Source organism: Engystomops pustulosus, chromosome 1 (assembly GCF_040894005.1).
Source record: "Engystomops pustulosus chromosome 1, aEngPut4.maternal, whole genome shotgun sequence".
NCBI classification, from domain to species: Eukaryota; Metazoa; Chordata; class Amphibia; order Anura; family Leptodactylidae; genus Engystomops; species Engystomops pustulosus.
In genome coordinates, this window is record NC_092411.1 from 161,791,173 (window position 1) to 161,805,382 (window position 14,210).

The 14,210-nt window shown below is 41.1% G+C and overlaps 1 protein-coding gene across 13 annotated transcripts in view; it reads right to left on the bottom strand.

Moving 5' to 3' along the window:
• Positions 1–14,210, bottom strand: part of UNC13A (unc-13 homolog A) — a 256,890-nt gene that overhangs the window by 78,160 nt on the left and 164,520 nt on the right. For all 13 annotated transcript variants that reach the window (XM_072113608.1, XM_072113606.1, XM_072113536.1 and 10 more), the window contains 5 exons: positions 12,243–12,376; positions 10,035–10,120; positions 3,670–3,796; positions 3,443–3,539; positions 2,584–2,727 (listed from right to left, as the gene is read on the bottom strand). In XM_072113608.1, the coding sequence (XP_071969709.1) occupies positions 2,584–2,727; positions 3,443–3,539; positions 3,670–3,796; positions 10,035–10,120; positions 12,243–12,376 (588 nt within the window). The remainder of the gene's footprint in view (positions 1–2,583; positions 2,728–3,442; positions 3,540–3,669; positions 3,797–10,034; positions 10,121–12,242; positions 12,377–14,210) is intronic.

Consider the following 14,210-nt stretch of genomic DNA (forward strand, 5'->3'; position numbering starts at 1 on the left):
AGCAAGAAAAAAGTAGGATTAACATTACAGTAAGGCCCCCCTTTCAAATAAACTTATTAAAAGGGAGTGTGCTACACATACTGTTTTCATACAGGTAGCAAATGGCTACATTCACTACAAAGGGCATACATTTGAATGGCCGTATTGCCCACTGTACCATACCATGATCGAGATGTAAAAAAATCTTGTCCTATTTTCTTCAGGATTTCCGTTCCTTATACTCCATAGAAGTTTATGGGAACATTTAAAATATGTGTTGCACATGGTTGTGCACCATATGCTGCCATATATACATGTAGTATCCAGGCATTATGTGATTGAGTGTCTTGTAAAATCATTTGTCGACCCCCCCATATCTCAGTGCTGCATCTGCCATGAGGGGAGATGAAAATCTTGCCCTAGGCGGCAGAACGCAGAGCCCTTCGAGGAGAGGCAGAATGTGCTACTAAGGTGGACGATTCGGGTACCTATTGTCACTCAAATCGCCCGCCAGGTAATTAAAATGCACCTGTCTCTTTAAGACACATTCATATGCAATTCATATATGGAGCAATGCAGGCATGCCACACTATGCAGGGACGTCACGCCAACGGTGTCTCTGAAGGGAGCAACCACGGTCTAGTCGGGAGGAGAAGGGAGATGGCGCTGAAGAGACGGGAAAAGAAGAGAGCCGCCGCTGACGAGCCAGGAGAAGAAGAGAGCAGCCGCTGACAAGTCGTGAGGAGAACAGAGCCACCGCTTACGAGCCGGGAGGAGAACAGAGCCGCGCCGCGTAGAAATTGTGAACACATAATTAATTGTGGGTTCTGTATATACTATAAATTGTGTGACTATATAAAGGATGTTTTATGTGGGAAACACTTTGTTCAGTCATCTTGTGAGTATAATATACAGTATATTGGAAACACGTTCCATTATACTTTACGTGACTGTATTTTTAGGGGCACAGTGTGGAATTGTGCTGCAGTTGAAGACATTTGATTGTGAATTCAGCAGAGAAAAACCATGGCCGGGAGAAAGCGTAAAGAAGTCCTCTTCCTGATGGAGTAGATGGTCACCTGTAAGGTACTAGAGGTCACTAGTATATGTGTCTAATGACACAGGCAGAATTTTGCCTCAAGTTTCGCCTCAAGCAGCAAAGAAGCTAGAATCGGCCCTGCCATATCTTATACAGATATGGAATGTATACCTGATATCATACATCAATAAAATGATCATAATGTTAGTGGAAACTTTAATGACAAATTTACTGTATCCAATGGTTATTTAGGTTCTTTTGTAATTGTTTCATTTTTTTCCAAAATGAGTTTGCACTAGACTTTCCTGTACCTGTTTCCTGTAAAAACATTCAATACTGAAAAACTGAAGCAGAAATGAGCAAATATCCTCTACAAGTTAAATTCCCAGAACATACCGTATATATTTGTGTGTAAGCTGAGGTTTTTCAGCAGCAATAATGTGCTGAATAACCTCACCTAGGCTTATACACTAGTCAATAAAAAAATTTACTTACATACTCACCTTGCGGCACCCCTGATGTTCGGCGCTGCTCCTCTACTTTTTTTTTTCGTGATGCTCCGGTCCCTGTGGCTCCTCTTCTGTCTGCTGTAACATACAGTGCTGTAGCATACGTTAGAGCACATGGCCGCATTTCTGCTGGCTGTTACAGCAGACAGAAGACAGAAAAGGAGCCCCGGAGCATCGCGGAGAAGACAGAAGAGCCGTGCCAAACATCAGAACCACCCGAAGGTGAGTATGTCAGTTTATTTTTTTTAAGTGCTGGGCAAACTGGGAGCTGGCTGTATGCTAAAGAGGGCTGGCTAGCTACTAAAGGCGGCTGGCTGGCAACTAAAAGGGGGCTGGCTGGCTGTGTACTACAGGGGGATGGCTGTATGCTAAAATGGGCTGGCTGGCTGTATACTACTGGGGGCTGGCGGTATACTACAGGTGGCTGGCTATATACTAAAGGGGGCTGGCTGTATACTACTGGGAGCTGCCTGGCCAATGCATTTCCCACCCTCGGTTTATACTCAAGTCAATAGGTTTTCCCAGTTTATGGTGGTAAAATTAGGGGACTCGGCTTATACTTGGGTCGGCTTAAACTTGAGTATATATGGTAACTAAAAAAAATGTACTTCTTTTTTTAAACTGTTAAATATTCGAAGCATGACAGAAGGTAACCTTCCATGCATGCAAGTCAATGATAACTCATACTAAATTGAACAGCTTTGGTATCAGTGTTTTTTTTCCTTTGACAGAAAGAAACAGAAATTAAATGTGTCGCAGACTACCGTTTTGTGCCACAACTGCACTAGGCATCATGCGACACAAATTAGAGGGCGTTCCGGTGCTCAGTCGGACCGTGTGCCAATTTTAACATGCAAGTCCAACAGAAGTGTCAGTCCAGTTTAGGGAGCGCCAGATTCGTGAAGAAAGGGCACCAGAAATCATGAATTGTACACAGGCAAGCCACACTTGCAGTTTGAACCATTCTTAGTAAATGTGCCCCATTGGCTTTTCTTGCAAGTCTCCAAAAACCCAAATGAAAAATTTTGAAACATGGAAATGAAACAGTGTTCATACCTTGGCAAATCTGCGCATATAATGTCCAACAATTTGAGGATCTGGACATTCCAGTTTCTTAATTATTTCAAAGCTCTGGTTCAGTTGGGAGAAAACATCCACCACAGAGCAGGAAAAGAGAGCATGTTCTGAGGTCTGCTGAAACTGTGGAGACAATAATGTTCAAAATCAGTAGCACAGTAGCACAGCTAAAAATGTAAAGTGCTAAGTTAACAATCATGACCACCCTTCATCACAGATTCTAATTGAAAATTCTGGATAGAAAAGACACACGGAGGACCCAATTGGAACCCCAACAACCTGCTTTTAGTCAACAGTTTTTTGGCAACTGTTGTTATGTATCATGGTGGACTTTCTTTTTTTTTATAAATCTTTTGCTTTCTTACAGGAACAGAACAATGATAGCCAACTACAGATTTTACCTTAAACAGACTTTATGGGGCTTCTGCGCCATGTCAGGAAAGGGGTGGCCGTGGCCGTCGGGAAGTGGGCCGGCGGAGTGCGTTCCTGTCCCCATGCCTCCAGTCGCACCCCGCCAGATACATCAAGAGGACGGTGCAGCAATGGGGCTATCATACACAGGCACATGAGTGCCGACATTTAATAAACATCACCCTTTATTTATATTATATATTCTGGATGCATCGTATATACTCGAGTATAAGCCCCCGCAAGTCATCTTCTTGCTTCTGATGCTCCAGTGCATCTTTAGGTATTCCTCATGTACTTTGGCTCCTCTTCGGTTCCCCTTGCAATGCCAGCGGCTCACAGACCATAACATTGGGTTTATCAGCAAATCTGATAAATTCTCTCATCATAAAGAGATATTTTGGACTACAATGAAATCACCAACACTAACCCCATCCTTTTTGTCTCTTTCCAAGGCTCCATGGAGAAAATCCCTTGAAACTTCTTCATTTTCATCCAACCACTGGATAACAAATGGCTCAAACCATCTGCAGAGAGATTGGGAATAGTGTCTAGCATATTTATCAAGCCATTGTATTTTGCCCAACAATGTGCATAATGTTCAGTGAAAAACATCTTAAAAAATTAATTTCTCTTTTATGCTATTTTTATACTTACGCAGGATACTCCGGAACCTTGCTCTTAAAAGACGGAAGGTCTGTCACATATTCATTATAAAGCCACTTGACCTTGAAGTGTAAGTTCATGTAATCAGCACTCTTACACAAGCGGTGCTTGTCATGTTCTAAAATATACAGAGAATACAGCAAGTACACTCCCATTAATATATGAAACCACCTATGCTGAGCCTCCACTGTCCAAGGGCCCCATTGAGGTCACATTATACAATAATCCTTCTAGTATATCAGCTAGACGAATTGCAGTGATGCACTCCCCCAGTCTAATATAGACGGTATCCAACTTAAGAACACCCAACTTATAGAGAGGCCTCTCTGCCCATTGTAACCTCTTGTGATGCTCTCTGGATGCTGGTAATTCCTGAACTTTAGCCCAAGACAGCAATGGCTAACATAATACAACAATGAAACTTTATTGTTATTCCTTGTTCCCATGACAGCCCAACATTTGAAAATCCTATTGTCACCAGCTCAAAATAAATACTAATTACACTTACAAAATAAACCAGTTTCCACTTACATACAGAGTAAACTTGTATGTAACCCAAGGACTGACTGTAATTGACACATAAATTAAAATGTTTTTGGTCAGAATTAATACAAACATTAATTTGTACAAAAAAATTCTTTTTTGTATCTCATAAACAATTCTGGAAAATATTGAATCTTCCTGCAGGTCATAAACAATTCTGGAAAATATTGAATCTTCCTGCAGGTTATCTATCCTTACAATAAGTTTTTACTTGCTGATGTAATTGACAGGCTGAGTGCTGCAGCACAGACCCTGTATAAAAAAGCCTGGCATGATGTTATCACGGGTGCCGACCTGTGTGATTGCAGGGAATACATGGCTACTGGCAGAAGTAGAGGACCAGATGGCAGTGGCAGGGAGTGCTGAGGCTGGAGGCCCAAGGTAAGCATTACCTCCTGAGGAAGCGACTGCGAAACTCACGTCGGGGTACTACTGGTTCTTCACTAGGTATCCAGATTGTGATGCAGCCCGGTTGGTATTTTGAATCTTATATGCACTGAGCACTTTATATTTATAGTTAAGTTTCTTGTACCTACATTGTCATACAGGGCTTACTGTACACTCACCGGCCACTTTATTAGGTACACCTGTCCAACTGCTCGTTAACACTTAATTTCTAATCAGCCAATCACATGGCAGCAACTCATGACAATCTCCTGCAGTTCAAACAGAGCATCAGTATGGGGAAGAAACGTGATTTGAGTGCCTTTGAACGTGGCATGGTTGTTGGTGCCAGAAGGGTTGGTCTGAGTATTTCAGAAACTGCTGAACTATTGGGATTTTCACGCACAAACATATCTAGGGTTTACAGAGAATGGTCCGAAAAAGAAAAAACATCCAGTGAGCGGCAGTTCTGTGGGCGGAAATGCCTTGTTGATGCCAGAGGTCAGAGGAGAATGGGCAGACTGGTTCGAGCTGATAGAAAGGCAACAGTGACTCAAATTGCCACCCTTTACAACCAAGGTAAGCAGAAGAGCATCTCTGAACGCACAGAACGTCGAACTTTGAGGCAGATGGGCTACAGCAGCAGAAGACCACACCGGGTGCCACTCCTTTCAGCTAAGAACAGGAAACTGAGGCTACAATTTGCACAAGCTCATCGAAATTGGACAATAGCAGATTGGAAAAACGTTGCCAGGTCTGATGAGTCTCGATTTCTGCTGCAACATTCGGATGGTAGGGTCAGAATTTGGCGTCAACAACATGAAAGCATGGATCCATCCTGCCTTGTATCAACGGTTCAGGCTAGTGGTGGTGGTGTCATGGTGTGGGGAATATTTTCTTGGCACTCTTTGGGCCCCTTGGTACCAATTGAGCATCGTTGCAACGCCACAGCCTACCTGAGTATTGTTGCTGACCATGTCCATCCCTTTATGACCACAATGTACCCAACATCTGATGGCTACTTTCAGCAGGATAATGCGTCATGTCATAAAGCTGGAATCATCTCAGACTGGTTTCTTGAACATGACAATGAGTTCACTGTACTCAAATGGCCTCCACAGTCACCAGATCTCAATCCAATAGAGCATCTTTGGGATGTGGTGGAACGGGAGATTCGCATCATGGATGTGCAGCCGACAAATCTGCGGCAACTGTGTGATGCCATCATGTCAATATGGACCAAAATCTCTGAGGAATGCTTCCAGCACCTTGTTGAATCTATGCCACGAAGAATTGAGGCAGTTCTGAAGGCAAAAGGGGGTCCAACCCGTTACTAGCATGGTGTACCTAATAAAGTGGCCGGTGAGTGTATATGGTGTTCGATCTTTTAAATATCCATTAGGCACTTTAATTAATACTTTCATGAAATTTCGCTATAGGATTTGTAGTTTGCACAAGGCACTTTTTTCATTATTATATGAACTACACATTGAATAATTTTTAGGATTAACATTAAGTACTGAAATAGGCATCAAACATGTGGTAAACTGTTGGATTTAGTGCCACTTGGATTATTGTGTATTATATTGTAACATTATTACATTAATACCGGCGTTGAACCCTTTGTCCATCATGGATTATTTTTATGTGTTTTTAAGTCATAATGATCACTTCACACACAGGGGCCAGTAGCAGTATATATTGTCAATGGGTTGTTGGTCTGGCAGCTGATACTAACTATGGGGGGTCTGGCTGTATATATTATCTGCGGGAGGTCTGGTTATACAGTACAGACAAAAAGTTTGGACACACCTTCTTATTAAAAGTGTTTTAACATGTGTGGAATTATAAACTTATAAGGTATAAAACAACTGAAAATATGTCTTATATTCTAGGTTCTTCAAAGTAGCCACCTTTGATTACTACTTTGCACACTCTTGGCATTCTCTTGATGAGCTTCAAGAGGTATTCACCAGGTGTGCCCAGTCAGGTGTAATAAGTGGGATTTCTTGCCTTATAAATGGGGTTGGGACCATCAGTTATGAAAGTGTCCCTAAGTGCAGTTACAATAACCATCAAGCGCTACAAAGAGACTTGCTTGACTCACTTGAGGACCGCCCCAGGAAAGGGAAATGACCAAGAGTCACCTCTGCTGCGGAGGATAAGGTCATCCGAGGCACCAGCCTCTGAAATCACAGGTTAACAGCAGCTCAGATTAGAGACCAGTTCAATGCCACACAGAGTTCTAGCTGCAGACACATCTCTACAATAACTGTTAAGAGGAGACTGTGTGCAGCAGGCCTTTATGGCAAAATAGCTGCTAGGAACCCACTGGTAAGGACAGGCAACAAGCAGAAGAGACTTGTTTGAGCTATAGAACACAAGTAATGGACATTAGACCAGTGGAAGTATGAGCTTTAGTGTTATGAGTCAAAATTTGAGATCTTTGGTTCCAACCACCGTGTCTTTGTTAGATGCAGAAAAGGTAAACAAATGGATTCTACATGCATGGTTCCCACCGTGAAGCATGGTGGAGGTGGTGTGATGGTGTGGGGGTGCTTTGCTGGTGACAGTGTTAGGGATTTATTCGCAATTGAAGGTATACTGAACCAGCATGGTTACCACAGCATCTTGCAGCGGCATGCTATTGCATCTGGTTTGCATTTAGTTGGACCATCATTTATTTTTCAACAGGAAAATGACCCCAAACACACCTCATGGCTGTGTAAGCGCTATTCAACCAAGAAGGTGAGTAATGGAGTGCTACGCCAGATGACCTGCCTCAACAGTCACCAGACCTGAACCCAATCGAGATTGTGTGGGATAAGCTGGACCGCATATTGAAGGCAAAAGGGCCAACAAGTGCTAAGCATCTCTGGGAAGACTCCTTCAAGACTGTTGGAAGACCATTTCAGGTGACCACCCCTTGAAGCTCATCAAGAAAATGCCAAGAGTGTGCAAAGCAGTAAGCAGAGCAAAAGATGGCTGCTTTGAAGATCCTAGAGCAGGGGTGGCGAACCTATGGCACTGGTGCCAGAGGCGGCACTCTGAGCCCTCTCTGTGGGCACCCAGGCCATCAACCCAGAATGAAGTTCACCAGACAGAACTCAAAGAATCTGCCTGCAGAATCTTCCTACAATGATAGATGAATTTTCCCTCCTCCTTTCAACTGCATTGGTGTCCTTGGGAGGCTGAAGGATTGAAAGTTGTCAATGAACAAGGAGAAATAAATTGCTGCTTAAATTGCTGCACTGGCACTTTGCAATAAATAAGTGGCTTTTGGTTGAAGTTGTGTCACTGAGGCTCTAAAAGGTTCGCCATCACTGTCCTAGATTATAAGACATATTTTCAGTTGTTTCACTCTTCTTTTGTTTAGAATATAATTCCACGTGTGTTAATTCATAGATTTGATTCCTTCAGTGTGAATCTACAAGTTTTATAGTCATGAGAATATAGAACTCTTTGAATGGGGTGTGTCCAAACTTTTGGTCTGTACTGTATATGCTGTCTACGGGGGTGCTGGCTCTATATACTATCTATGGGGTGTACTGGCCGCTTATACTATATTTATAGGGGATATCTGGCTGTATATGCTATTTACCGGGGGTGTCTGGCTGCATATATGTACATGGGGTTGTCTGGTTGTATATACTATCTACGCAGGGTTCTGGCTGTATATACTATGGTGCTGTCTATAGTGCACACATTGGCTGCATATATTGTCTATGGGAGGTCTGGCTTTATTTACATTATATATAAGGGCACTGGCCGTATATAATATCTATGGGGTACTGGCTGGATGTACTATCCATGGGGGGTCTGGCTGTATATACTATCTATGGGGGTGTCTGGCTGTATATACTGCCTATGGTGGTGTCTGGCTGTATATATTATCTACTGGGGGAGTATGACTGTATATACTCTCCATCGGGGTGTCTGGCTGTATCCATGGGGGAGTCGGGCTATATCCATGGGGGAGTTTTGCTATATATACTATATATGGGGGTGTCTGGCTGTATATACTACATATGGATGTATCTGACTGCATGTATTATCTACTAGGGGTGTCTGGCTATATATCTATATATGGGGGTGTCTGGCAGTATATACTGTATACCATCTACATAGGGTTCTGGCTTTATATACAATTTATGTAGGTTTCTGGCTGTATATACTATCTACATCGGGTTCTGGCTGTATATGCTATCTATGTTGGGTCCTGGGTTTATATACTATCTACATTGGGTCCTGGCTGTATATACTAGGGTGCTGAACAGCAGGGTGCCGTGACACTGTTTGATGATTTTATCAATTGTTTTTATAGTTTTCAGCAAATTTCATCAGGTTTTGAACTAATTTTTAAAGATTTTGCTGCAATTTCAGAAAGGAATGGATCAGGAGTAGGCTGCTTGATGTTGGGGGTGGGGGCGGGGGTTGTTAGCATTAAAATTTTCGCCTGAGGTAGCAAAAAGCTAGAATCGTCCCTAAATGTAAGCATTGATTTATTTACAGGTAGTATCTGCTTCAGGTCTACTGTGAGTAACAAAAATGGGAAAAGAGGAGCTAGGGGAGTTTCAGTCACATCAAGTTCTATCAAATGTAATAAAACTTAAAGAGAACCCGTCATGCAAAATAACCCCCCTAAACTAAATATATGTTCATAAACTGCCATTAGAGAGCATTGCCTCTATCCCTTCATTGTCCCTCTACATGTCTGTAAACCTAAGCAATGAGGTCCTAAAGCTGTATGCAAATGACCTGTGAAATGTCCAATGAAGCATTATCATATTCAAGCTGTCCACTCTATTCATGAGTGGGAGGCACAGCCACACCCCCAGTGCATGACTGACAGCCTGTATAATGATGTGTGTCTGTATAATGATGTGCTTCCTGGTGCTGGTGGCCACGACCCCTGCAGCCTGTGTGTGTGTATAGGAGAGATACAACATCTCCAGGCAGCCATGTTACAGCAGAACATGTCAGATTCATGTCTGTGTCTCTCACCTGTATATTAGGAGGATGCAGCATGTCAGCAGATGCAGCACACACACTAGCCATGCTTTACTATACATTACACACAGACATGAGCAGGGGGAGGGGTAACGGGGGTGACATCACTGCCTCTGACCATGTGACCAGCCTCATTTACATGATAAAAAATAGATAATTTTACAATGAATAATGTATGAAATAACTAGATAAAGGCTGGGATGGGATCCTTGTGAGCTGCTCCAACAGGTAGTAGTGACAGGACAAATGACACAGACCTGATGACAGGTGTCCTTTAAATAAATGACTACTCACCTGGTAAACCACCACCATTCCTGTTCTGATGCTTACATTATTCTATATCATTTTTATGACAATAAATATATTTTTTAAATTCTTCATGTCTGGACAACTGCATTAATGCAGCAGGAAGTGCTTACCTTCCATGGCATATTTCATATCCTGAGCAAAGAGACTCCACATAACTTCAGCACTGATTTTACCAACATTAAGCTCCTGAGGAAACCTAAACAGAGCCAAAGCAGAGTATGTAAGGGCTAGTAAATCAAATATGTATGTAATATCACTTCATAATTGGGAGGAATAAGGCTACCACCTATCTGGAGTAAGAAGAGGCCACAGATGAGTCCTTATCATATTTTCCTTACACAGCACAATAAGGAGCAAAATGTCCATTGCCATGTTTTAGAACTACCTGGGTATACTCTCCCCCTGTATGGCTTGTTTTACAGCATGGAATAAAAGACTGCCTTTGTACCCAGGATCTTGCTGAGTTTTTTTTCCTATACATTTATCCTGCAATTTAAATCTGCCCCATCTGTCCAATTTATGGCGGAAATCTGTTTTAATTTGTGCTGCAAAACTGTCTAACATGGCTTGTGCCACATTTATCAAGGGTTTTAGCCTTTTTTTTAAAACTGGTACAACAACAAAAGGAAGAGTGTCCTTACAAAAAAGTCCTGCGAAAGTGTATCAGACACTTTGATTAAATCTGGTGTAGTTTAACTTTGAACTGACACTTTTAATAAATATGCTCTTTTATAAATATTGTTATTTTAATCCGAAGAAAGAAATTTACATTTCTTCAATATAAAGGATAAGGCCTCCTGATGCTTTCAGTGGGTGACTGCGCAGCATTTTATTTCAGAACAGCCAAGTGACTTCATGTGTGAAAAGTTGTTGACAGCAGTGAATGTGCCCTGCACTGACCCACTCCCAACAGACATCTACCTTATGACTGCTTTATGATGACAGAATTTTTTAAAGTATCCTTTACCTTTTTAAGAATGTTAAGAGCGAAAATGCCAACATCTACTTTTTGAGGGACCAGCTGATGTTTTAAGTGACTTTAAAAGCCATATATAATAAAAAAAACTCCATTGAAAGGTAATTGGCTCGGTTGTGGTGCGTCAAGACACCGTTTGCTCACTGCACCGTGACCGGGTTTAATAGACTCCAATGGAGATTTTTAGGTTTTATATTGGCATGTACTCTGCAATCATTTGATCCTCTGAAAACATGACGGAAGGTCTAAATATGGGGAGATGGAATGAGTTAAAATCCCCTTAAAATACCTTGGCGTTTAAATATTGCAATTGGACCCGATCGTGGGTGTAACAGAATGGTGTCAACTGTAAGTTATAGCTAACACCCAATGGGTAAAGCATTTTATTACACGGGTGAGCTAATAGTAGTATGGTAGTGGGAAGTTACTTCATGCTGTGCTGTACTATTACTTTGTGGGTCGCTATGGGCCATGCACAATTAAATGGGAATAAGCATAATTCATATTTAAATGGGTCATTAGAGTATGAGATAACATGTAATTAGTTGATATTTTAAATTTTGTTTCCTTTAGCATAAAAATGCTCTGGAGAAGACACAATACAGAATATGGCTGCTGGTCACATGCCCAAATCACAAGTTGTGAACCTATCTGGGAAGGTCATGTGATTATCACCAAGTTTGGCTGTAGTCGGTTGCTTGTCTTGCATCCAGTATGGGCGGTGTTCTGGTGAGATGTCATCTCAGTGGGGCAGTTACACAAACATCTTTACTAGAGTGGGACAGTGTTTTAGATCATCACTGGGAGCATAAGAGGATAGGGTCATGGGAGTTGCAGTATCTTGTATCAGCCATCTTGGAGATAGCTCCGACTACTTTAGAAAGCCCATAAAATTTTGTGAATCATTAAAACAAACTAAGCTCTGTTTTCTGATTAATTACATTGAGTTTTGTTGTATTCATTTATTTATAGCATTACAGTTTTTTGTATCAGATGTTCAAATTCCCGGATTTATCCCTTTAATTTCTTTTTCAGATGGAGCCTTGGGAAAAAATCTCCTATCATAAGGTGCAGGTCACACTTGCGTCAAGGATTTCCATTAAAATCTACCGTATTTAAAGTGGAAAAACTGAAGCTGAAACAACAAGTGTGGTGGTATTTAAGTGTGTTATCTATGGTATTTTCCTGGTTCTGAAAAGGAGATTTCAATATGCAACCTTGTAATGCCTTGGCCTTTACACAAAAGAACACCCTCTGTAACTACGATTTGGCTTAATTCAGATTAGATGGATATCTATAATACCTTCTATATGTTTGTTTTCTATGGGGAAGTAAAACTCACTGGTTTAAACATGGTGTGTAGGAATTTTTATCCTCTTCTATTATGGACACTATCAAAGTAATTAGCTTTGACCAAAAATCCAGATTCTTGATACTTGGGCCCTGCTCCTCAGGTGGTACGTCCCCCTTCTTGGCCTATAAGTAATGAAAAAAGTTAGTTATATGAATTTTTTACATTTTTATCTTTTTTTGCTTCTATGTCAATAATTTCTTGAAGAATTAGAAAGAGAAGAAAGAAAAGCGATACAAGCGCCACATGTATGAAAGCAGTTTCTGGCTTGGTAAAAAAAAAAAAAAATTGATTGGTAATCTGCTCACCTTTTCTGGTTGTACAAGCGGCACAACTCGTATAGTAGCTTAGGTATTGTAGTGGTCTCGGCAGCCGTCCTGGGTTTTTTCCGGCAATAGAATTCGTCGGAGAACAGAGTAGTAAATGTATGGCAATCTTCCAGGCTATCAGTGGCGCCAATCACTCAGAATAGTTCCTTTTCATAAATGAATATCTTTATTCATAGGCTGAATAATACGCATTTCGAGCCCGGACCGGGCTCTTCCTCAGTTATATAGAGCATAAAATTACATTAAAACATGTCTGACTTATATAATGACCCTGGAAAAAAAAAACTTTATTTGCTAGTGACGCTGGAATAATAAAGAGAGGGGAAAAAAAAACTTTAGGTGCTAGTGACGCTGGAATAATAAAAAGAGGGGAAAAAAAAACTTTATGTGCTAGTGACGCTGGAATAATAAAGAGAGAAAAAAAAAACTTTACGTGCTAGTGACGCTGGAATAATAAAAAGAGGGGGAAAACACAAAAAAAAAACTGGATGTGCTAGTGACGCTGGAATAATAAAGAGACGAAAAAAAAGAAAAAAGAAAAAAAGGGATAGGGAAATTATTTGTCTGAGATATAATTTAAAGTGGGGAATACATGAAAATATATTTCCATAGCATTTAAAAGCATATAAATACGTGAAGCATCATTTCATATATTTACAATAAATATTTTGTTAATAGTATGTTCCTCTATGCGTTCGCACGCTGAATTATGTAAGGGAAAAGGGATCGACGGTGCAGGACCCCCGAGACTTGTGGTATATGGGGTAACAGATACTGTAGGAATGTAAAAGCAGATGTAGTCCATCGTTCGACCCATGGAGGTGTATTCTGTTGCGAACAACATGGTGGGTAGAATATATTGTGAATATGGACACATGTGATGATAGAGTTGGTGTGCTATTTGGTTAGCAGATGAGGAGGAGATGGTGGACTTAGGTCAATATTGTTTCGGTCAACTCGTTAAGTCCTGAGGGTTTATCTCATAATTTCCCTAACCCTTTTTTTCCCTCTCTTTATTATTCCAGTGTCACTAGCACATAAAGTTTTTTTTTGTTTTTTTTTTGTTAGTTTTTTTTCCCCCCTCTTTTTATTATTCCAGCGTCACTAGCACGTAAAGTTTTTTTTTTTTCCCCGAGGGTCATTATATAATTAGACATGTTTTAATGTAATTTTATGCTGTATATAACTGAGGAAGAGCCCGGTCTGGGCTCGAAACGCGTATTATTCAGCCTATGAATAAAGATATTCATTTATGAAAAGGAACTACAGGCGGTCCCCTACTTAAGGACACCCGACTTACAGACAACCCATAGTTACAGACGGACCCCTCTGCCCACTGTGACCACTGGTGAAGCTCTCTGGATGCTTTACTATAGTCCCAGGCTGCAGTGATCAGCTGTAAGGTGTCTGAAATGAAGCTTTATTGATAATCCTTGGCCTAATTAAAGCAAAAATTTTGAAACTCCAATTGTCAGTGGGACAAAAGAAAAAAAATTCCCTAGAACTTCAATTATAAAATATACAGTTTCGACTTACATACAAATTCAACTTAAGAACAAACCTCCGAACCCTATCTTGTATGTAACCCGGGGACTGCCTGTATACTGAGTGATTGGCGCCACTGATAGCC